Source organism: Podarcis gaigeae (genome assembly GCF_964106915.1).
Source record: "Podarcis gaigeae genome assembly, chromosome: 17".
Taxonomy (NCBI): Eukaryota; Metazoa; Chordata; class Lepidosauria; order Squamata; family Lacertidae; genus Podarcis; species Podarcis gaigeae.
This window is the reverse complement of record NC_139694.1, coordinates 12,107,647-12,131,738: the sequence shown is the minus strand read 5'-3', so window position 1 is coordinate 12,131,738 and position 24,092 is coordinate 12,107,647. Positions and strand designations below refer to the sequence as shown.

The 24,092-nt window shown below is 44.5% G+C and overlaps 1 protein-coding gene across 2 annotated transcripts; it reads left to right on the top strand.

Moving 5' to 3' along the window:
• Positions 1-855: 855 nt before the first annotated feature.
• On the top strand, positions 856-22,996 carry LPL (lipoprotein lipase). 2 transcript variants are annotated; one of them, XR_014559369.1, is made up of 11 exons: positions 1,031-1,301; positions 7,961-8,136; positions 10,712-10,891; positions 11,886-11,997; positions 12,976-13,209; positions 14,727-14,969; positions 16,371-16,491; positions 17,693-17,875; positions 19,026-19,631; positions 19,783-20,365; positions 20,452-22,996. XR_014559369.1 is itself a non-coding variant. In XM_083719321.1 (10 exons), coding segments are annotated over exons 1-10 (1,467 nt in total). In that variant the 5' UTR covers positions 856-1,189; the 3' UTR covers positions 20,803-22,996. The 2 variants fall into 2 exon arrangements, 1 of the variants encoding a protein (XP_083575447.1); XM_083719321.1 differs by lacking the exon at positions 19,783-20,365 and having other exon boundaries at positions 856-1,301; positions 19,026-19,130; positions 20,802-22,996.
• Positions 22,997-24,092: the final 1,096 nt, after the last annotated feature.

The following is a 24,092-nucleotide window of genomic DNA, read 5'->3' as shown; positions in this document are numbered from 1 at the left end:
CATTTCCCCAGACCATATGGAACACACATTTGACGCTTATTCCTTTAAATGCCTAACACCTGTATATTTTCCCAGTGTATACTACCATGTGTGCGTAACTTTTTTAGAAGTTTAAATGCAATGCACTATATCTGAAGTTAGTTCTACCTAAATGCAAGTTTTCTGACCGAGGTTGTGGTCTGGCTGACTGCTGATAACAAAGCAAGCAAGCATTTTTAAAAGTCATTTAAGTCGGAGATGAGTGGGCAGATTTCAAGATCCACTTTTACAGTATTCTGAGCTCCATAATTTGACTGAAGTACAGAAAAGAGATCTCCTGTCCCTTTCTTAACAAAAACCGTGTTCTAGAAAATTCATCTCCATTTTTCTTCATTTCAGCAGAGGGTGGGGTTTTCTTGGGGATGGGCTCATTTTCGTATTGGTTAGCAGTTGGGACTGCATTAGAAATCCTTTCTCCTAACTTCTGTCATGTGCAGTGTGAATCCGATCAATGCAGGTATTGCTTCTGCCCCGCCCCACCTTTGCGGGACTAAGGCTGCAACCTTGCGCAAAACTCCCCCAGTTCCCCTGGCCTGAACTCAGTGGGATTCCACTTCGGCATGCACAGGTATTGAGGAAAGTATGGTAGCTTTGGGGAGGAGATACCAGGTGGGAACCCAAACCAGTCCGTCTGGTCCCGCTCATGAATCTCCCCCATCAGGTCTGATTTAGCAAGGATTTTCCTATATCCATGTCGCGACTTCTGGGACGGGGAGACACTTGAGCATCTTAATTCAATTCCCCAGTGGTTTCCTTCCGCGCCTTTGCAGCCCCTCGTCCTTTAAGTTTCTGGCTTGCAAGGCATTCCTCCGCCCACTGCCTTCTCGGCTCCGAGCAAATCCAGCTGCGCCAAAAGGGAGCGAGCCTTGCAGAACTGTTTGAGCGGAGCCTTCCTCGCGCGCAGCCAGGGGGTCGGGCCCCTCCTCCCCTCCTCGAACCAATAGGTGCCGAGCTTCATTTGCATATTTCTATAAAGCGCCGGCTTGGGCGGGGTGGGGGGCAAGCGCGAGTATCTTGCCTTCGTGCCATTCCGAGGGCGCCCTCCGAATCCTCCCCGCCTTCGCACGGCACAACTTGAGGGGAAACTTTCCCGCACGGACGCCGCCCGCCACCTTGCGCTCGCGGAGCTTCTACCCCGGTCTCCGGAGCGATGGACAGGCGCGCGCTGCTGGCAGCCCTGTGCCTCGTCGCTCTTGCCTCCCAGCCCGCCGCCCCGAGCAGCAGCAGCAACGCTGCCGCCACCAGCACCACCTCGGTCCCAAGTAAGTGCAGACCCGCTCGCAGCCCAGAGAGCGAAGCGGCCTCGCGACCAGCGAGCGCTCTGCGAAGCGAACCTGGCTGGGGTTGGCGGGAGAGAAGGAGCGTTGCGCGGCGCCCGCGCTGGCTTTGGGGTGGCGGGAGGGCGAGCAGTAGTAGCAGGTAGACGCGTCGAGCGGGCGGAGTGGAAGGGAACCCGCGGAGGCGGCTGAGGGGCAGAGAGGGCGGGAGGAGGACAAGCGGACGTCTGGAGCGCGAGGATAAGGCGCTGGTCAGTCAGAAGCGGGCGCCAGTTTTCGCGGCCCGTGGAAGGGCGGCTGACAGGGCGAGCTCTCTGGGAAGTAAAGCGCGTCAGGGGACTTGGCTCCCAAGTTTGAGTGCATGAGCGCCTCCGGCATCCCGGGACGGTGCCAAGTGTCAAGCGGGGAGGGGGGGTGTTCGGAGAAGTTCATACCTGAGAATGGTAAGGAAAAGTATGAGCGGAAGCGCGGAGGACCCTGTAAGGGCTTTGTGGCACAGTCCGCGTTTCCGCAAGCAATCCAGCCACGCGTCCGGCGCGCGCGGGATGAGGCGACTTCAGTTTTTGCCCGGGACTGTGGAAGAAGCAGGTGTGCTGTTGGGTGGCGAACCTGCCCCGCCCGCTAGGGCTTCTCGGTGATGAGGCGCCCTTAAGAGGGCCTGCCGGTTGGACCATTGCGCGGCAGTTTTGTGCGTATTGGCGGGGAAATGTGAGGCGTCGCGGAAGGGAGAGAGGGGAAGAAGACGACCCCAGATTGGAAGGGCGAAGGGAATGGGAGTGGCGGCGGGTTAGGATACATAAAGAAGTTTGGGAACGCTTGACGGGGTTACGGTGCCGCAGCTCGACGCCCTACTGAACTTGAGCCGAAAAGGAAAGGCGCGCTGAGGCGAAGGGTTTGTGGGGCTCGGCGTGCGCGTCGGGGAGGCGCAGGTTCCGTGGCTCCGGGCGCGCACGCTGCGAGGCGCGAGCTTCCTTCCCGCCCCTCGGCTGCTTTTGCGCGCTTCCTTGTTGCTGCCTGCCGCCCTTCCTCGTGTCAGCGCCACCGCGTCAGGAGTGGGCAGGGCGGCTCTCCTCCGGCACCCGCGCGCTCCGGAGGAGTGTGCTGGGCGGGGAAGGGGCCCGCCGGCTGACGGCTGCTGCTGGTGACCGCTAGTAACTCCTCCGCTCGCGAGCCCAGGAATGCCTGGAACGTGGGCCAAGGTCACCCTGGTTCAAGGGCTGCTGGGAGCCGGTGCAGGCAGGGAAGGAGGGAGGGATCGTGCGGAGGGAGAGTGGCTGCCGCCTCGGCTCCAGCTTCCGTGCCGGGGAAAGCCTGGCTGGGATGCTCCCTGGAGGATGAAAGCGCCACTTAAGGGAGGGAGGAAGTGCCTATGGAAAGTTGTGTAGTAACCAGAGAGGGAAGGGAAGGGGAAAGCGCTGTTTCGCGGGTGTTTTGGTCTCCACAGGGTGCGTTGGAAGGCAGTCGTCTAGTCCTCATGCACGCGCATTTATGTTCTTGTGCCCACTGGAGGCAAATATAGCCACACACACCCCAATCTCCAGATGCAACCCTTAGAGAGCCGGGAAGAAAGCTGAAAGGATGGAAGAGAGATTGGCCATACACTAGATTTGCAGTTCAAGGCAGATAGATGGACAGTGGCTAAAATTCTCCTTTCTGCCCCTCACACAACCCACACAAAACTTGGCAAAGTGTTACCAGAGGGCTTCTCTAATCAATGCATGTTTTCTGTCTGAAAGATGTATCCCTTGTTTTCTGGTATATATGCTCCCAGTAAAGTACTTTTGCTGACTACCACCACCCCATTGAGCTCCTTGGGGACTTGCTTTTAAAAAGTGTTAGTAGGAGTTGCTAGAGTTGGTGAAAGTCCAGAGTTGCTTGTCCAGAAAAAGCACCTATTCATTGCTTTTTAGAAGCACCTTTCATGACTGTAGGCAACAAGTTACCATCTGGTAAGTTAATGTTCAGCATTCAGGCCTAGTCACCCTGTGATCACATTCCAATTTTCATATGTTGCATTATTCCAGTCTTATGGCTGCATGAGCAAAATGGCAGGACTAATGTGCTTTTAACAGATTTGTAGAAACAGCAAGTTCTGCCTTCCCTAGCTTCACATATTCTGAAGTCAAGGTTCATTTTACAGTTCGCTTGCTTGCTTAACAGGTTGTAGTGAAGAAGGAGATCCTTTAACCATGATCCTGGGTTCACACAACACACAAAACTAAACCTAGGCTTAGTTGCTGTGCCATACTGACATAATAAGCCTGGGAAGGAACAAAACAGAGGGAAATTCTCCTCTGGGAGGTAGCATGTTTGCATGATAATGGCAAACCAAATTCTGACTTACCATGGCATGTGAAGAAGACAATAATTTGAGCACATGTGGATTCTTTCAGAGTTTCTGTCTCATGCTGCTCTGTGAATAACACTAGCATGCATGTCCTGCTCAGGCTTCTTTATATTGGGGGGGGGGGACCATTCACATCTATTTTGCATGTGTAAGGTGGCAGTGCCATTCCAGAAGTTACTACAATGGATTCAAACGCAGTGCAAGCATACCGGTGCTGTACCACTGCCCGCTGGGAGGCCGGCATAATAGACCAGCATTGTAGATCTAGAGGACATTGCGGGCAGCAGACATTTGGCCATGCCTCTGTTTATGAACTTAATCAGTTCCGGAAGTCTGTTCTTAAACCAAAACTGTTCTTAAACCGAGGCTCGCTTTCCCTAATGAGGCCTTCCGCTGCCGGTGCCCTTCCACCGTTTAGATTCCGTTCTTAGACCGAGGTAAAGTTCTCAAACTGGGACACTGTTTCCGGTTTTGCCGAGATTGTAAACCAAATCGTTCTTAAACTGGACTGTTCTTAAACCGGGGTACTACTGTACTGTTAAGTCCTGTGTACTTCACCAGCAAAAGTTTAGGCCACCAGTCTAAACTGGGCAGAACAGGACCACACATCATCAGCTTGAAACGTTCTGTGGTATGCTCTGAAAGCACACATAGCTAAAATGCAGAAAATGAAAAGAATGACAAGGAGAACTCTTTAGTCAAGTAGGAAAACCCCAAAATATTTTCTTAATCCCCCTTGCAAAATACCTCACTTGCAACCAAGTTAAACACCCATTTCTCAAAGATTAGGCTTGGCCTCTAGTTCACCATCGAGTGTCAGTCGGTGGGCTTTTGTTCCTAATCAGTGAAGCTGTTTACAACATACCACTTGCCAGCCATTGATCACAGCATCTTTTGTGTGTTTTTCCTAGCGTGTTAGATCATAAAGTCAGTGAGTTACACTGCAGGAAGTTAAGTTAATCATGTAGCTTATTTAATATATATTTTCCCTATATCCATAATAGGGGAAAATAATAACTACTTGAAAGGAACTTGGCAAAGCTTCATTTTATTGTGAATTGTAGAATTATAGAAAGTTTGTGACCGATAACTTAACATAACATTGGTCAGTTAACAGCTGAATTGAACTTCTTATCTGTAGCAGTTGTTTCCGGAATACAGTTTGTGTAAATGCTGATACAGTAGTTGCAAATTTTGAGTATTGTTGTTCATGTAAATTGCAGCAGTTTTGTGCACAAAGTTCAATAAATGCTCTCCTTCTGTGCTCAGCTGATATGAATGGTGGTTGCAGTGTTTTATAGAGAATACTCTTTCCCTGGTTTTAAACTAGCAGCCTTCTTTTCATTTTTAGTGGCTAATGAAGCTTCTCTCCTGGGATTAATAACAGCGTCAGGTGGAGTGTGGGGCTCATTGGAAAACATTAACTCCCTCCCTGATTGGAGGGTTTGATTGGGCCTCCAGCTGGTTGGCATTACAAATTGCAGCAATAAAATAATAATTCTAATGCAAGTGTTAGTGTTGCATCCTGCTTTTGGTGCTTGACCCTGCTTTTGATGGTTACTAGCATTCCTACTATAAGTAATTGTACTTCAGAGGTAGGAAAAACATTCCCACTAACCTTTACTTGCTTGGTGAATTCTATGATTCTAGGGCAAAGCTTTCCAAAGTTTTCATGTGGGTGACACACTTTTTAGACACAGTACTGTAATTCAGTACTGTATTTAGACACAGTACTGTAATTTCGCAACACAGTACTGTAATTCAGTTTTACTAGAAAACCAGAGGTTAAACTAACCCCTTTCCACCAGCCCCGGGAGGAGCGCGGGGAGCGTTCACGCAACACACCTGCACACTGCAGCTGACACACTAACGTGTTGCGACTCAGTTTCTAAAGCTCTGTTCTAGGGTGTATAGACTGTTAGTTGGTCTAGACAGTTCATATTTATTTGAGCTCTTCAAAGGCGCTGTAGAAATCTTAATAACAGTCATATACTGCATAAAGGCAGTATATGTGTATGCTATGTATACTTAGCTGGCAGGCAGTAATTCAAATGAAATAAGCTTGGCTTTTCATGCCAAGATGTCTTGCTAGGTATAAACTGGTAAAAGTTTTGTGTTTATGAAATTATATGCACTTACTGGAGTTGTAGAGTAGCTAAATATAGAAATGCAAAGGTGTAAATAAAATACAGACAGGGTGTTCTTCTTTGTGTTCCTGTTTGGAACAAGAACCTTTCATCACCAGAAGTCTATTACAGGGTTTCCTGTATGCATTCTGTATAGTTGAAGGCTCTTTTTATTCCATCCAGAAGTCTGTCGATTCATCACTTAATGGAGCAGCAAAGAGTTTGTTTTAACTTAGCTTAAGACCTACTCAACTATGAATTTCCTTTTCTTAGCGGGTAAAATGAATATTTATTTAGCAATCTGTGATAAACCTAAAGATGTCCTTAGGAACTGGCAATAGGCTGAGGAGACAATGCATTTGTTTTGCAAGGCTACTGTGAGTAGTACTTGAGACTAAGAACAATAAGGTGCAAAAACTGCCATAAAATATCATAAGCGGTAATATGAACTAGCACCAGTCAGCATAAAAAAAAGAAACCCTATACCATTAAACAGCATAAACCTGGGAATGCCTGCTGGAACCAAAATTCTTCAGCTAGGACTGAAGGAATAAAATGTATTTCTCTTGAAAGGGAGCTCCCTGAAGATGGCAGTGAGTCCTAGCAGGTTGAAAGGCATTATGTAAAATAAACAAATGGGGAAAAAATAATTCTAAAATTTATTTAGTTCTAATAAATGCACAATATGGTATGTGTGATCCCAGCCATACTAAAATATTTTCCTTCAGAGGTAGGGGAGCCAAAGAGTCACAGATTCCAAAGTCTGAGAATAATTTCCACAAAAATAAATGAGTTTAATTGCTTCCTTTACTTCCCTTCCACTACACACACCTTTTAGCCTTCCTGGCACCAATGCACAGAAGCTAGTGAGACAAAAGTCCTACTGATTTCAACCCAAGGAATATGGTGCTGGACTCATTTTACAAATATACGCATGCTTAACTTTTAAATGGGAATACACCCTTTGAAAATGCTGGCATTTCTTCACCTAGAGCTTAGGTTAGGGTATTAAACATATAACTGTTAGAGGAACCATTGGCCTACTTGGATATGATGGGCTGAATCACCCTGAGACCTCCAGATGTAGGGTGGTATATTATTATTATTATTATTATTATTATTATTATTATTATTATTATTATTATTAAAAATAAATTCCAGTGCAACATTCATGATTTCAGTGGGAAAACCTGTCAGTTCAATATTTTTTGTGTATATACATCCTAGGATACATGTAATAGCATGATAGTTTTTGTAAAGGTCACAGAAAGTAAAATCTCAGCCTAATTAAGAGTAATCCAAGTCTCTGTTGTATTTGTACACATATATTAGACGCTGTGGTTTCGTCATTTCCTTTGCTAGTTCTGAACAGCACTCCACAAATACGTTCCCAGAACATTGTGAAACTCTTATGTGAAACAACAAATAGAATACACAGTTAGATAAACAAGGCAGCTGTAGTACCAACATTTGCTATGTTATGAAAAGGTGAATAAATATTTGATAGGTAGAAGCAGACCAAGAGCTGCCTATTCGGCAAAGGATTGAGATTAGACCATGCTTAATGTTAAAATTAAGCAATCTTCACTGCAAAATATAGTCTGCCCCTTTTGTTAAAGAGCAAGATGGAAGTTGTTAGTGAAGTCTAAATGTCTTGATTCAAGTAAAGTAAAATATTTGATGATGGTGGGGTTTATAGATAGCCAGGCACACAAGACAGGAATCCTTTTATAAACTGTGTTTTGTGAACTGTGCTGTGTACACACACATGCAGAAAGGTTACTAATGTTTGTGAATCAACTTGCAAGGCTGAGCTAAGAAAAAAAAACCATTGGTAATGTGATAAATTTTTAAATTATAATAGTATGTGTTTTCTTTGTGCGGCAAATGATTTACATGCTGATGAATTCCATCGTGGCTAGGGATCGGAAACAGGGTGGCCCATCTGCCTCTTTAGCTGCTAATACAGCTGCTAAAGCAATGATAGCTGTGGGCTTGCCAGCAGCCTAGGGATGGGCAGGGGACAGTGGTCCACCATCCTCAAGGAAGACCCTTCAAGAGAACTATGGCCACACAGGCTGTGTGTGCAATGCAGAACGATCACATGATTTGCTGGCATTGCTTTTCTTTTAAGTCATTTTTAATGTTTTCATGTTTTGTTCTCACATTAGGGAGCACTACGGACAAAAAGTGGGACTTCAGCAGCATTGAGAGCAAATTTTCTTTAAGGACACCTGGGAAACCTGATGAAGACACCTGCCTCATAGTTCCTGGCCAGGAAACCAGTGTAGCGCAGTGCAGCTTCAATCACACCAGTAAAACCTTTGTGGTTATACATGGATGGACGGTAAGAGGGGTTGCACTTCTCCTGGTGCTTCACAGTTGCTTTCTGATTCAGAGCGGTTTGAATAGAGTCTATTAGCGAATTTTCTGTATCATTCTCATATGCTATACCACTTCAAATAGCTGTCACATTTGTGGGTGGCAGATAGCCTTCTGAGCTCCATTTAGTGTTAGAAAGTCTTTAGACTTGTTCTTAGAAATACATATTATGTATTTATAAGTAATTTGCAGCAAATATAATATTAAGCTTAAAAAATAACTGTATCATAACCTTTAGCAAAATAAGAGCAGCAGAGTTCAATGAGAAAGTCTGGTGCAGGGTTTCTCAAACTTGGTTCTTCAGCTGTTTCTGGGACTACAACTCCCATCACCCCTAGCTATCAAGGCCAGTGGTGAGGGATGATGGGAATTGTAATCCCAAAACAGCTGGAGACCCAAGGTTGGGAAACACTGGTCTAGTCCATCATTCTGTTTCCACCATTGGCCAGCTAGATACTTCTAGAAGCCAAGAAGCTGTCAAGGGTGAGTTGTAGGCAGCTGTCAGAGGTGGTTCAAGAGCCAGAGAGTCAGGGCTAAGGGGCGAAGTCAGGCACAGAAGAAACACACCACTGTTGAAAGACCTTACTATTCAGGTAGTGTCCCAGCCCAAACAGGGAAGGCTTTCTGATTTAGGAGGGCCCAATAAGACAGGGCCACCCAGACTTCATTGCTGGGAAGATGTTCTTAGCTGCATCACTTGCCAGGGCCCCATATGGAACTGAAGGTTCCCAGTACTAGCCCTGGTCCTTAAACAAGCAGGGCATTAAGACCAGGGCATTGTTCTTGTTTGACTCCAGCACCTGGTATTCAAGGGATATATTGCCTCTGTGCATGCAGTTTCCATTTAGCTTTCATGGTGAATAGTAGAGTTATCCTTCGCAAATGTGTCCAGTTCTGTTTAGGTAGATTTTCATGTTCTGCCTCCATTCCATTGCCTCCACATGCCTCCGAATGACAGTTGCTGGAAATTGCAATTGGGCAGATCTCTTGTGCTCAGGTCTCACTTGCAGGCTTTGCACAGGCAGTGAGAGAACAGGTTGGCAATTGTCAGAACAGGACGCTGGACTAGACGAGTAGAGTTTCATATTCTTATTTAAAGCCATCTAGGCTACAATTGATCACCACATCTTGTGAGAGGGAATTTTGTATGTGTTCACTATACTAATAATAGGTCTAAATTGGAAATTTGTGTATTCTGTGTGGAGTCCCCAGTCTAGGTGTGCATCTGCATTCTATGATTTTGATGGTTCAGGCAGTGGCTGTTTATATATATATATATATATATATATATTTGCTTTCGTAGATTTTCACGGGTACAGGAATGCAGGTTTTGGTGTCCTCGGGTGTCTTCCCGTGTAAAAGTTGGGGTGCCTAGACACCCCAACTTTTACACGGGAAGACACCCGAGGACACCAAAACCTGCATATATATATATATATATATATATGCAGGTTTTGGTGTCCTCGGGTGTCTTCCCGTGTAAAAGTTGGGGTGTCTAGGCGACGTTTCGACGAGGTCTCACTCGTCATCATCAGGCTGGTGCTTTCGGCTTCTTGTTACTGGAACAGAGCGGGATCTCAATGTTTGAGTTCCTATAAATACTGTAGAGGGGGTGTGGTGTCTAGCCTCCAATGTTCTGGGCAGAGAGGAAGTTCCCAGGCTAGTGTGCACACTAACCTGGGAACTTCCTCTCTGCCCAGAACATTGGAGGCTAGACACCACACCCCCTCTACAGTATTTATAGGAACTCAAACATTGAGATCCCGCTCTGTTCCAGTAACAAGAAGCCGAAAGCACCAGCCTAAAGATGACGAGTGAGACCTCGTCGAAACGTCGCCTAGACACCCCAACTTTTACACGGGAAGACACCCGAGGACACCAAAACCTGCATTCCTGTACCCGTGAAAATCTACGAAAGCATATATATATATATATATATATACACACAGCTATATATGGGACGTAGGTGGCGCTGTGGGTTAAACCACAGAGCCTAGGGCTTGCCTGTCAGAAGGTTGGCGGTTTGAATCCCCGCGACAGGGTGAGCTCCTGTTGCTCAGTCCGTGCTCCTGCCAACCTAGCAATTCGTAAGCACGTCAAAGTGCAAGTAAATCAATAGGTACCACTACAGCGGGGTGGTAAACGGCATTTCCGTGCGCTGCTCTGGTTTGCCAGAAGTGGCTCAGTCATGCTGGCCACATGACCCAGAAACTGTACTCCGGCTCCCTTGGCCAATAAAGTGAGATGAGCGCCGCAACCCCAGAGTCGGTCACGACCATTTGGCTCATACAGTAAAGCTTACTTACTTACTATACTAATACTGCTGAAATCTGTCCTCAGTGATTCCCATCCCCCTAAAATATACCTTAGATGCTGCTGTGATATAATTCCCTAATCAAACATGCTTTCCTCTTAGGTTCCCACACTGGAAACCTTTGAAAATTGTGTTAATCTTGTGTGTTCATACACTGCTTCCTTGGTTGGGGGGTCCCTGTGACAGCTTGAGACAGAATAATGTGGTTTCTATTCCTGTCTTGCAGGTGATTGGCATGTATGAGAGCTGGGTCCCCAAGCTGGTAAAGGCTCTGTATCAAAGGGAACCCCATTCAAATGTTATTGTCGTTGATTGGCTGTCTCGATCCAGCTTACATTATCCAGATTCTGCTGCCTACACAAAGGAGGTGGGAGAAGATGTTGCCAAGTTTGTTGACTGGCTGGAGGTAAGCAGTTGCATTCATTTTTAGTGCATAATACATTCAAGGAAGGTTAAAGGTGTAGAATATGTACTATAAACGCTATATATTAAAGCATAGCTATGCAGTTAGCGAAATCTAGCGATGCATCTCTTGAAGAGTGCCACATGGGGCTGCAGGTGGGGCAATTACATGTTTAAATATTCTCCCAATGGAGGGAACGTTCTGCATATAGACTGGGCAGAAGGCCAGACTAGAGAAGCTTCTTTCCATCCTATTGGATTTCTGTCCGTGGATTTTTTAATATGGAAGAACATCTGAGAATCCGAGCTGCAGCTTGAAGTGGTACACTTTGGCAAGGATCACACCTCTTTCTCCTTTTTTTTCTTTTCTTTGTCCTTAGTCTCCTGGATATATGAATAGTAGCCATTCTCCCCCAACCTTGGGTCTCCAGCTGTTTTTGGACTACAACTCCCATCATCCCTGACCACTGGTCTTGCTAGCTTGGGATGATGGGAGTTGTACCCTGCTCTAGCGCAAGTTGAGTGGGTTTGTGGTAGGCTTCCTGCTGTAGTATTTTTGGACTAAATCAGGGGTGAGGGCCACATTCTTGTATAGATAACCTTCTGGGAGCATCATTCCTGTGCTGGGAAGCACTGGAAGCAAAAATGGGCATAGCAGTCAATGTGAACTTTACCTTTGTACTGTAGGTTAGCACACACACACACACACACACACACACACACACACACACACACACACTGTTCTGCAGCCTCCATCCAAGCAGGAAAGAGGCATGGTCAGAGTTCAAGGAGCCAATCCAGGCAGGCAAAAACACTCAATGAAGGTGCAAAGCAGCGCTGGGCATGACTTGGGTGTGTGTCTGTATGTGTAGTCTGGGAGCAGCCCAAGTGCTAGGCTGGCCCCTGTCGCAAATCAGTTCATCGGCTGTTCAGTGTCAAGCAAGATAAAAACTATAGATTCAGAGCTTAATCTTTTTAATATGATTTTTCTTTCATAGGAGCAATTCAGTTACTCACTGAACAAAGTCCATTTGCTGGGATACAGCCTTGGTGCCCATGTTGCTGGCATTGCTGGAAGTCTGACCACTAATAAGATTAACAGAATTACTGGTAAGCTAATATTGATGCCATTGAGTTAACAAAGGAAAGGTTGAATGCCGTGGTTCCTTCCACGTTACAAAATGAATTATCCTCAGAACAAAACCAGGAAAGGGTCATTAAAATGTTACATAAAGGCTTTACAACCTTTCTGAAATGGGGTGTAGTGCTAATAGTTATAGGATTCTGTTTCTAGCATCATCATCATCATCATCACCATCATCATTTATTATTTATACCCTGCCCATCCGGCTAGGTTTCCCCAGTCATTCTGGGCGGCTCCCGAAGGATTAAAAACAGAATAAAACATCAAATATTAAAAACTTTCCTAACAGGGCTGCCTTCAGATGTCTTCTAAAAGTCAAATAGTTATTTCCTTGACATCTGATGGGAGGGCGTTCACAGGGCAGGCGCAGGTGCTGTTGAGAGCTATTTATATCTGTGGGAATTTTGCCATTGAACTGAATGAGAAATGGGGAGGAATTCAATGTTACACCAATCCATTGGTACAAGTATTTCTACTTTCCTGACAAAACAAATCTCCCCTGTCCTCCCACTCGGGTTCTTCCCATCCTCATTTGCGGAAAGAGAGGGGGCAAAGGCCTGTTGTGCTAGTGGGAGACCTTGCACTGGCTTCTGCTAGAATGCAAGGTTAGGTGAATCCGGCCTATGGAACTCTACCACTAATATTCATTCTTTTAGACCAGAGTTTTCCAAATTGTGTGTTGCGACACGTTAGTGTGCCGGCTGCAGTGTGTAGGTGTGTCATGTGAATGCTCCCTGCACTCCTCCTGCAGCTGCAAAGGGGTTAGTTTAACTTCTGGTTTGCTAGTAAACAGTTTGAATTACTGTGTCGCGAAATGAGGCACCATATGTCTTTAAAAAAGGGTATCGCCAACATGAAGAGTTTGGGAAGCTCTGTTTTAGACAATGTGCCGTACAAAAGCATCGTACTTACAGGGATTTCGAACGGTTTTCTTCCCTCCTAAGGTTTAGATCCTGCTGGCCCTAACTTTGAATATGCTGAGGCATCCGTACGCCTTTCCCCAGATGACGCTGTCTTTGTAGATGTCTTGCACACTTTCACAAGGGGGTCCCCAGATCGCAGCATTGGAATACAGAAACCTGTTGGGCATGTTGATATCTACCCTAATGGAGGTATCTTCCAACCTGGTTGCAACGTCGCGCAAGCCCTGCTCCTGATTGCAGAAGGAGGACTTCAGGGTGAGTTTTCAAGTCTGATTCTTAATAAAGGCATAAATATGACCGAAAGCTAGTGGTTAATTGTGTTCATATGTGCTAGTAAAGGTAAAGGTACCCCTGCCCGTACGGGCCAGTCTTGACAGACTCTGGGGTTGTGCGCCCATCTCACTTAAGAGGCCAGGGGCCAGCGCTGTCTGGAGACACTTCCGGGTCACGTGGCCAGCATGACAAAGCTGCATCTGGCGAGCCAGAGCCGCATACGGAAACGCCGTTTACCTTCCCGCTAGTAAGCGGTCCCTATTTATCTACTTGCACCCGAGGGTGCTTTCGAACTGCTAGGTTGGCAGGCGCTGGGACCGAGGAGCGGGAGCGCACCCCGCCGCAGGGATTCGAACCGCCGACCTTTCGATCGGCAAGTCCTAGGCGCTGAGGCTTTAACCCACAGCGCCACCTGCGTGCTACTGAACATTAAATTCTTCTGAAAACTTGCTTCCCTTTTTTCAGATCCTTCGCAGAAAACATCCATTAATTTTATACTTTTTCTTGTTCGAATTCACGCTTATTCCAAGTTTAGCTAGATTTTTTTTTTTTTAGTTTCCCCATCACATTATCAATTCTCAACTGGGGAATTCAAGAGATGCAGTGGATGAATGGTTAAGAAAACACTCAATATTCTCCAGAGGTGTTATGCATTAGAGAGCTGCTTATTTTAATGTTGGATGGCTAGGTCCAGAATATCCACTGCAAATGGGGACTTGACCGACAATATTTTACAAGTAAAATACAATCAACAGTGTCATAGAATACATCATTCTTAAATGTGTCAGAAACACTCATTTTTAATTTATGATAGCTTAATCAACTATGGGACGCGGGTGGCACTGTGGGTTAAACCACAGAGCCTAGGACTTGCTGATCAGAAGGTCAGCGGTTCGAATCCCCGCAATGGGGTGAGCTCCCATTGTTTGGTCCCTGCTCCTGCCAACCTAGCAGTTCGAAAGCACCTCAGAGTGCAAGTAGATAACTAGGTATCGCTTCAGCGGGAAGGTAAACGGCATTTCCGTGCGCTGCTCTGGTTCACCAGAAGCGGCTTAGTCATGCTGGCCACATGACCCGGAAGTTGAACGCTGGCTCGCTCGGCCAATAAAGCGAGATGAGCGCCACAACCCCAGAGTCGGTCACGACTGGACCTAATGGTCAGGGGTCCCTTTACCTTTAATCAACTATAGCCTTCAAGGTAATAGTATTTAACCTATATCATATATATGTGAGAATTGATCTTCATGCTGGTCCCTATTACATTGGTTATTTCTTCTTATCTATAGTGAAAATCCTTACATTGGAACGAGCAGAAAAATCACATTTCTTCTTTTTCTAGGGGGGAAATCTGCATCATTGAAACTTACTGATTTTGGCCTCCAAAAAGTCAAAACTGGAGGCCATTTACTGCGCCTGCATATATTGTATATGTTGTTTAACAAAGGGCACGCATCTGTAAGCTGTGCATCCGTAACATAATGGCTTCCTTTTCCTTAAAGACGCAGATCAGCTGCTGAAATGCTCCCATGAACGCTCCATTCACCTCTTCATCGATTCCCTCTTGTACGAGGAGAAACCAATCATGGCCTATCGCTGCAACTCAAAAGAAGCGTTTGACAAAGGGCTCTGCTTGAGCTGCAGAAAGAACCGCTGCAACAACTTGGGCTACAAAGCCAACAGAGTAAGAAGCAAGAGGGGCACCAAGATGTACCTGAAGACTCGAAGTCAAATGCCTTACAAAGGTAAAAGTGGTGACTTTCTCTATTCTAATCTCTGGGGGGTTTTTGTGCGTGGATATAAATAATTTAAAGAGAATGATGGAAAAGCCTGGTAGTTCTCTTGCATAGGCACTACTTATTCAAAGGAGCTTGTGCAGGAACCTTCCACCTGAATCATGCCTCTCTTTCCCCGAGTAAGGAGAGAAGCAGGCTGCGGCCATACCAGCTGTTTTGTCTGGATCTGACATTGTTAATTTCGCTGGTCGCCCACCTCTGAACTGAGATGGGTCTCCCCTCGATAACAGCTGGAATCAATCTAGCCTACCTCAGATACTGGCACAGACCAAATGCCTCTGAGGGCCATATTCCTACTAAGCTCTTCTGGTTAGAGCAACTAAAAACAATTGGCTGGGTGCAAAAGTGTCACAATAAGTTTAGGGCTTAAAATCTCCAAATGGAGAAATATTTGGCCCTGAGTTCACATGACCTTAGAAATTGGATCTTTGACCAGAGTGCCAATCAAGATAGAGCATCCATTATAGCTGCTCGTTACTCTTCCTGGTACCCCCAAATTAAGATCAACCATTCAAGACCCTGTGACACTGACTTTCCCATGACTGAGTGGGGCATTTGTCAAACTAAGGTTCCAACAGATGCCCTCAGCATACTTAGAGGGGAGATACCTGGGAATTCCCAATATGGAACGCAAATGCATTGATGGATGCAATCAGGTTGAGGATATCATGTGCTACCTGCTAATTTGCCCCCACTGTATACAGTATAGGGCCAATCCCCCTAGGAAGTGGCAGTCGAACTCTGATAAAGATCTACAGATGACACACCTAGTACCCCAATTTGCTCTGGCAGCTAAGAAGCTCCGTTGCAGACATGTTAATGCTCTCTAATTTTAAAATTTCATGCTGTAAACTTTATATGCTGCAGACTTTTATAGGGTATGTCATGCAATTTCAGAGGAAAGCTTTGCCTTGCCCTTAGCTGTACATTGTAAAGGCCTTTGGCTATGCTCAATAAATTGATTGATTGATTGATTGATTGACATTGTTAATTCATTCCATTATTATCCAGAATCCAGTCACAATGCAAAAAAAACACCAACACACAAAAAACAGCATTGTTTGCAGATATGAGATAATCCGATAAAGTTATATGATTGGGTATAAATTGATTTATTTGTTAAATTTATACCCCACCTTTCCATCACATGATACAGAAGGTGATTATCAATGGATTTTATGATCTTTTGTTAACTGATGGTGAATAACTCTTACAAAACTGACTTTGTGACTTGGATGCAGAAGTATTGATATGCTTGAATAAAAGTAGTGGCTTCTAACTCAAGATAATTAAAAAGAATTGAATTTAGGTTTTTCATCTGTTGTTTTTTGGTCTCTTTTTGTTGCTTAGTCTATCATTATCAAGTCAAGATCCATTTTTTCGCAAAGGTGAATACAACCAAGAAAGACCAGCAATTCCGTCTCTCTTTCTATGGCACGAAGGATGAAAGTGAGAATATTGCAATTTCACTGTGAGTATTGACAAACAACCGCATTTATTTTGGGTAGTAGAAAAATGTTAAATGTATGGACATACAGACAGACACACAGAGCTATACAAAGACTCTATAATCAATCAGTCATGCAGAGGCTTGCTTCTCAGTCTGCATCTTGTAGTCTGACTGAGTCTAAAACACACACCTCAAATCACTTCCTCATACAAAGGCAGCCATCCAGTTTGAGAAATAGTTAAGGAGCTAAGCAGCTATGCAGGGCAGAGAGTAAAACCACTTTGCCTCTTTCTGTATTATGGGACTCAATTGACCAGGTATGGCAAAAGCTTCAAATTGCTTAGGAGTTGTGTTGTGTAAATGATAAAGCTATGAGTAGAAGCCATATGTGTTGTCCTTTGTGTATGCAGATCTCCACCCATTCACTTTAAAATAAAATAAAATGAAGAGTTCAGTAGGCGCTGTATTTTTATGCCCTTATGTCTCGTGACTTAATCACATAGATAACTGAATTTTTATTGCCGAGTTCCTCTAATCATATCTTTGTGTACAAAGATTACAGTCACAAGACAGTTAGGGAACCTAAGTCCACCAGAGATTTAAAATTAAATCTGAACTTCCTTCTCCCATGTGAGATTCTGCGGGCAGACGTAGTCTAATACAGTGGTACCTTGGGTTACAGACAGTTCAGGTTACAGACGCTTCAGGTTACAGACTCCACTAACCCAGAAATAGTACCTCGGGTTAAGAACTTTGCTTCAGGATGAGAACAGAAATTGTGCTCCGGCAGCAGCAGGAGGCCCCATTAGCGAAAGTGGTGCTTCAGGTTAAGAACAGTTTCAGGTTAAGAACAGACCTCCAGAACGAATTATGTTCTTAACCCGAGGTACCACTGTAATGGTATTGAACAATGGGTTCTGTCTCTACTTCATGCTCTTGTTTTGAGTCGTCTCAGCTTGGTCTGTTGCAAGTCACTGTCCCACTTTCTTGTGTGCCTGTGTGGATGCTACAATAAGGATTAACATAGTGGGTAGAATTGATTATTTAGTGGAACATCCTTGCTCCTATACATGTTTGATACGATGTGTGCTATGTCCTATGAGCCAGAACCTTAGCCTTTTCCATGTTTCCTCATTTAAGAAACAACTGCTTTCTCAGATAACTGAATTCTTACAAGGTTTCAGGGAAGTATTGCCTAAGCATAGATTTTCTTTTTTAACAGGCCCGAGATCTCCACAAACAAAACTCATTCGTTCCTGATCTACACAGAGGTTGACATTGGGGACTTGCTCATTGTCAAAATCCAGTGGGAGAAAGGCTCATTTCTCGACTGGGCCGATTGGTGGGGTACCCCTGAGTTTGGCATCCAAAAAGTCAGAGTCAAGGCTGGAGAAACCCAGAAAAAGTAAGACAATGGATTGTGCCTTATGACACTCTCTCTGTGTCTGTGTGTGTATCATTTACCTTGCAGCGCATTTTGCTTTCATCTAGGACTAGTTGCCATCTATCCATTCTCTGTGAAAGTGGTATGCTGAAATTTTCTGTGGATGGGAAACCCAGATGAGTTCAGGCAGGGCTGGTGAACCTGTGGCCCTCCAGCATGGCCCATGGTCAGGGAACATGGGATTTATAATCCAGCAATATCGGAGTTCCACGGGTCCACCAGACTTGAGTTAAAACATCTCTACTAGCAGAGTTGAGAGAGACCTTGGCACCATGAGGTGCACCATGTGAGTGAAAGGCAGTTCTTCTCATGCAAGGGAGACTCCCCTCACCACCAGCAGCCTGCCGCACCATATCCCACATTGTTTGAGGGTCCTCTGACTCTTGTGATAAGCTACTTTGGGGATGCTGGAGGATGGAGAGGAACAGCTCATTCAGTGAGCGGAATACTTGGCGCTCTCTGGACACTTTAGACCATGGGTTGGCAAACTAAGGCCCGGGGGCTGGATCTGGCCCAATTGCCTTCTAAATCTGGCCCACGGATGATCCGGGAATCAGCATGTTTTTACACGAGTAGAATGTGTGCTTTTATTTAAAATGCACCTCTGGGTTATTTGCGGGGCCTGCCGGGTGTTTTTACATGAGTAGAATGTGTGCTTTTATTTAAAATGCATCTCTGGGTTATTTGTGGGGCATAGGAATTCGTTCATTTCTTTCCTCAAAATATAGCCCAACCCCCCCCCCACAAGGTCTGAGGGACAGTGGAGCGGCCCCCCGCTGAACAGTGGAATACAGTGGAAGCTTGCAGTATTAAATGTTTTACAAAATATGGTCCAGGATGGTATTTTTAATGTCACAAAATCTTTGTGGTTTGTAAGCATAACTTGCTTCTCTGGAATAATTGAAAGCGCCATGTGTATAATTTCATCATAGAAGAAATAAAGTAACATGTTAACCTGTCTCCTCCCCGCAATTATAAAATGCCACTATTCAGAAGACTTTTCCAGTGTAAGAAACAGATTAAATAACAAGAGATAAGACGTTGCATTTAGGATGGTGTATTAATAGCTGTTTCGGGAAAGAGCTATGGTAATATTCTGTGTACTCTGCAGGTTGGTGTTCTGTTCTCGCGATGGATTCTCTTACCTCAAAAAAGGAGGTGGAGCTGTGGAATTCGTGAGATGCCTTGGAAAAAACTCCATTGATCACGATTCATGGTAAGAACTTTGCAGCTGCATCACTGAGAACTCGGTCATGAGTGATGAGTTGCCACCACCTTTCTCACAATGGGTGAGGCAGGGCAGTGGCGGGTTTGGAACTGCACAGGAAAAGTGGCAGACATGATCCAGCAGCACTTCTGCCGGTGCGCCCTCACAGCCCTTACATCATCACTGCTCTGCCCCATCTCAGTCTGATTCAGGCAAGCTGCAGCAGAGGCATTGTTAGTTAGCAAGGTTAGTATATCGAGTGCTTCAGCTCCACCCCACCACACAGGTCATTGTAGAATCCAACCCATGCCTGCTCTTCCTAAATGGTGATTAAGAGTCAAGTTCCATTATAAGCAAAATCAGGTGATGCACTCTTGCTAGACTGTACCTCAGTGACGGGGGGCCAGTTAGGGCCAGAGGTGCCACCTTGAGAGCGATTGGGTCGGTGTGTGTGAGCATCGTGCCTCCCTCCCTAAGCTGGGCAGAATCTTTCTGGGGTTTGGGAAGGAGGTGCCAGGCCTCTGACAGGGTGCTGGAGCACTGCTGCCTCTTTCCCAAAGCTACCCAGGTTTGGGAAGGTGGAAGGAGGGCTCTTGGACCCGTTGGAGCAGCATGCCCCTCTCCCTAAGCCAGGCAGAAGCTTCCTGGGCTTGGGAAGGAGGTGCCAGAGGAACATTTAAGGGGCTAGCCTAGATCCCCTAGCCCACTGACTGCACATACTGCAGGGTTCTCTTCGTTCTGTACGTAACCTGCTAGGGCATTGTAGAGAAAGTCAAACATAATGCTTCTCTCTGACTGTGTGCAGGCATCCTCCCATGGGATATAATTCAAACATATGCTCTGCATTCTGAGGGAGAGGAAAAAAAGCACAAACCACCAAATACTTGTGGGAATGTTCAGGGATGCAGGAGAGGATATATTGTTTGATTATATCCTTTCCAACTTGTGCTAACAAGTTCTACAATTTAGCTAACATTCCCCTTTTTAAACTTGCACAGCGGATGCGTTTGCACAGGCTCGCTAAAGCCTCTAAAATACATTTCCTTGGTAATTCCCCATTTAGTCCCTCACAAAAAGATAGACATGACACAGTCTTCTATAAAAGTATAAAAAGAGTTTACTTACACATTCTGTTCACAAATGGATCCCAGAAGGCAGACCTAAGTTACAAAAGTAATATACACCTGGAAACTATCCCATAAGGAGACAGTTCCTTTGTCCTCTCTTGGTTGGAAGCCAAGAGAGCATCTTAGGCTAAGCAGATGTTGCTTCTTCAACGAATGTGGTCAGAGAGAGAGAGAGAGAGAGAGAGAGAGAGAGAGGGAGACAGAGGGCGATGGCGATGGCTGACCAGTCCTGCTCTTGGGTTACCTTTGCAGGTGAGGTTACACCTAACTCTAGTCACATGCAGAGGAAGTCTGTCCCAGCCTAGGAGAAAGTTCCGACTGGCTGGTCCAGACATCCCCTTTTATGTCCACTCTAGGGATGTTGTACTTGACTACTCTTGTGTTTCACATCCCACAATACTGAACCCTGGTGGGCTCATGCCGACAAGCTATTTTAACTGCCCCCTTTTCTGCCTTATGTCAGCAGTTCCCACCTCCACCCCCAAGTTCAATCCTGCTGTGCCCATGGATCTCATGTTCCTCTTTCTTTGCCACCCCATTGTTTTCTTTTTAGAGACCAGGTCAAGTCACGAAATAAATATCAGCGCTTGAGTTCCTCGAAGACTAGCAAGTGGGTGAAGAAGTTCCATTCAGGGAAAGAGCCAATATGTTGGCTGTTGAGGAGCTGAACCCATTGAAATATTTATCGGTCTTCTGCAATGCTGTCTACTTTCTTCGTTGCTCTAAGAGACTCTCGCCCAACCTAGGCTCTAGACTGGTTGCACCAGAATGCGGTTGGGGTTGCCCAGTTGAACGCATACCCAACTGAAATGAATGCAGTGCAATAGACAACATTTTCAACGAGAATTCAAATCTTCACTCTTTTCCCAATCCAGCAAATGATATGCATGCAGAAGCCTGCTTAAAATATGGGGATGCCCTTATCTGGGTCAGAGCATTTTTGCGCACATTAGCCAACTGTTCTTTTTTTAAAGAAGCCTCTCACATTGCATTGAGAGCAAACTGCCATAATTTTCACACCACCCTGTTACAAAGTTTCTCACTTTTTTATAATGTACTGTGTGTAAAAAAAAAACCAAAACTATTTATTGAAAGGCTAGATATTTCAACTGATGAGTTTGTATTTTTATAGGTTTTTTTAAATGATCACTTGGACATTTTGCTGGACAATTTCCATTCAGGTCATTCATTCAGTGTTGCATCCTTTGACTGAAAGGCAGTAATTTCACTTGAAGGGGGAGGGCAATACATAGAGTTCTCACTTAACATATTCCTGTTATATACATTTCTCCTCCAACCCTGAGCATGACTGAAAGACTGCAGGGTGAAGTCTCTGCAGTTGGTCAGCACTTATGTACACTTAGGTATTACTTACTGAACACTAACTTTTTAAATAGGATAATAAATTTTCCAGAGAAGAAGCTAGCATTTTTTAAAATGTCCTATCTTCATTTTTTAAAACAAGAATGCAGTGCATCTGTATAAAAACATATGCACTCTCTGGCACTGTACCAAGCAATTAGTAAAAAGGAGTAACAGTGTGTTAAAAGATTGCAGGAACACTATTTCTGTTATCATTTTCAATTTGACAACTCCTAGTCTTGAGCAATTGTTACAGCTGCAATCGTTGTTTCTAGAACTAGGATAAAGGACAAACACCTCTTCGTTGCTGGTATTCTTAAATTTGGGGATGGAACCTCTTTTGTTGCTCAGCAATATGAAGAACAGCAGAAGCTTGAATCACAGTGTTTATCTGAAATCATCCAGGTTTTAACAAAAAGCAGTATTGCACACTTTTAGAATATGCACACTTTCAGATTATGCACAAGCATTACACCCTTTGAATCAGAAAGTCATGGACACATGGACAAGCTATAAAACAAAGGGGTCTTAAGAAGTATTTACTAGAATGCTCAGAATACTTTAGTAATCATTTCAGTTTTGTAGCCGATAACTCAGTTAAAACAAAAAGCTGTTTTATGAGGATACCTGAAAAAGCATACCTGGAAATATATATGTACTGACCTTCTATCTCTTGTTCCGAGGGGCTATCTGACATTTAATATTCATTGTTTGAGCAAAAACATGTCACAAATAAATTGTTACCAAAATCCTGTGTGTGGTGACAAAACTGTGGTCCAGGACACACATACCCCAGTCTAACACAACAGAAACTGCATCCTTCAAGAACATTCTTTTTAAAAAAGAATTTATAATAGCTTAGCTGGCTCAAAAATGATTTCTATGCCCTGATGAACTATGGTGTAGGCAGGATAATTGAGTTTGATAACTAAGTATTGAAGGAGATCTATAAAGATAAGGCAGTGTTTCTTCTTGATGAAATTTCATACATCCATTTTCAAATTCCTGAAAAGTGAGGGTTCAGTATCTATAAATGTATTATGAATTGCACATTTCAAGGCAAAATCAAATATAAATATCAACAGCATTTGATCACCAAATGGTGAAGTATTTTATATGTGAGAAAATAAAACTAGGCTTTAAATGTTCTTATTTATTATCTGTAAAATACCTGTATGTATATGTGCCAAAAGGTTAGTTTGTATATATTGCTGAAGTTATCACGGCTATATGCATAATAAAAAAGTGCCAATTTTTCTAAATGAGAAATTAATCAGTTATATGAAAAATGCTGCAATGAAAAACCTTTCCTCCTCCCCAAGATGCATCTCCATTTTGTACTACACTGAAATATGAAAGCTTATTAAAAGTTAATTTAGAATGAAATCACTGGCATGACTTTCTTTGGAACAGGTGGGGAACTAGAACAGATCATACTTACAGAAAGAAATTTAGCAATGCACTGGAATATATGTGTGAAATTAACACTTTCATCCCTTCTGCAAGCAACACCCTGTCTCCATAAACATGCCCTCTAAATAGGATGGGTAGTCCATTCATATAACTAAAATCCCAGCAAAATATTGAGAAAATGAAAACTTGGTGTGATACATTAGGACAGTCCATGGGGGGGGGGGGGGGAATCAGTCCTTTGTTGCTTCAAGTTATGTCAAATCAATTGTTCATAAGGTGCAAATTGTCCTAGGATCCCTACCAGAAGCTAACTCAATTATGTAGAATGTTCATGTGTTTCCTTAAACCACTTGGCACTAAGGACATACCTTACATGCTGTTAACAGTTTCACATTAATTACCATAACTGTTGTGGCATCCCTCAAAGAATATAATCATCTTCACAATTTATTATTTATACCCTGTCCTTCGGGCTGGGTTTCCCCAGCTACTCTGGGCGGCTTCCAACAAAATATTAAAAATACAATAAAACATTAAAAACTTCCCTAAACAGGAGGGAATGTCTTCTAAAAGTCAGATAGTTGTTTATTTCCTTGACATTTGATGGGAGGGTGTTTCACAGGGCGGGCGCCACTACAAAGAAGGCCCTCTGCCTGGTTCCTGTAACCTCACGTCTTGCGGTGAGGGAACTGCCAGAAGGCCCTCAGAGCTGGACCTCAGTGTCTGAGCTGAACAATGGGGTGGAGACGCTCCTTCAGGTCTACTCAACCGAGGTCGTTTAGGGCTTTAAAGGTCAGCACCAACACTTTGAATTGTGCTCGGAAATATACTGGGAGCCAATGTAGGTTATGTGTTAGGTAATTTTAATTTGGCGAGGGTGCAGAAAAAGAGGTCCCTGTCTCACTCCTCTCCACAGAACTACAGTTACTTTTAAGGTCATGAGGCAACTTGAGGTTGAAAAGCCTTGGGCGGCAGAATCCACAGGGTTTAGCAGATCTGGCCTCTGAGGAATGCATCACTCAGTGCCACAGTGTCAGTGACAGCTGCGGCTCACTTCTTGGAAGTCAGA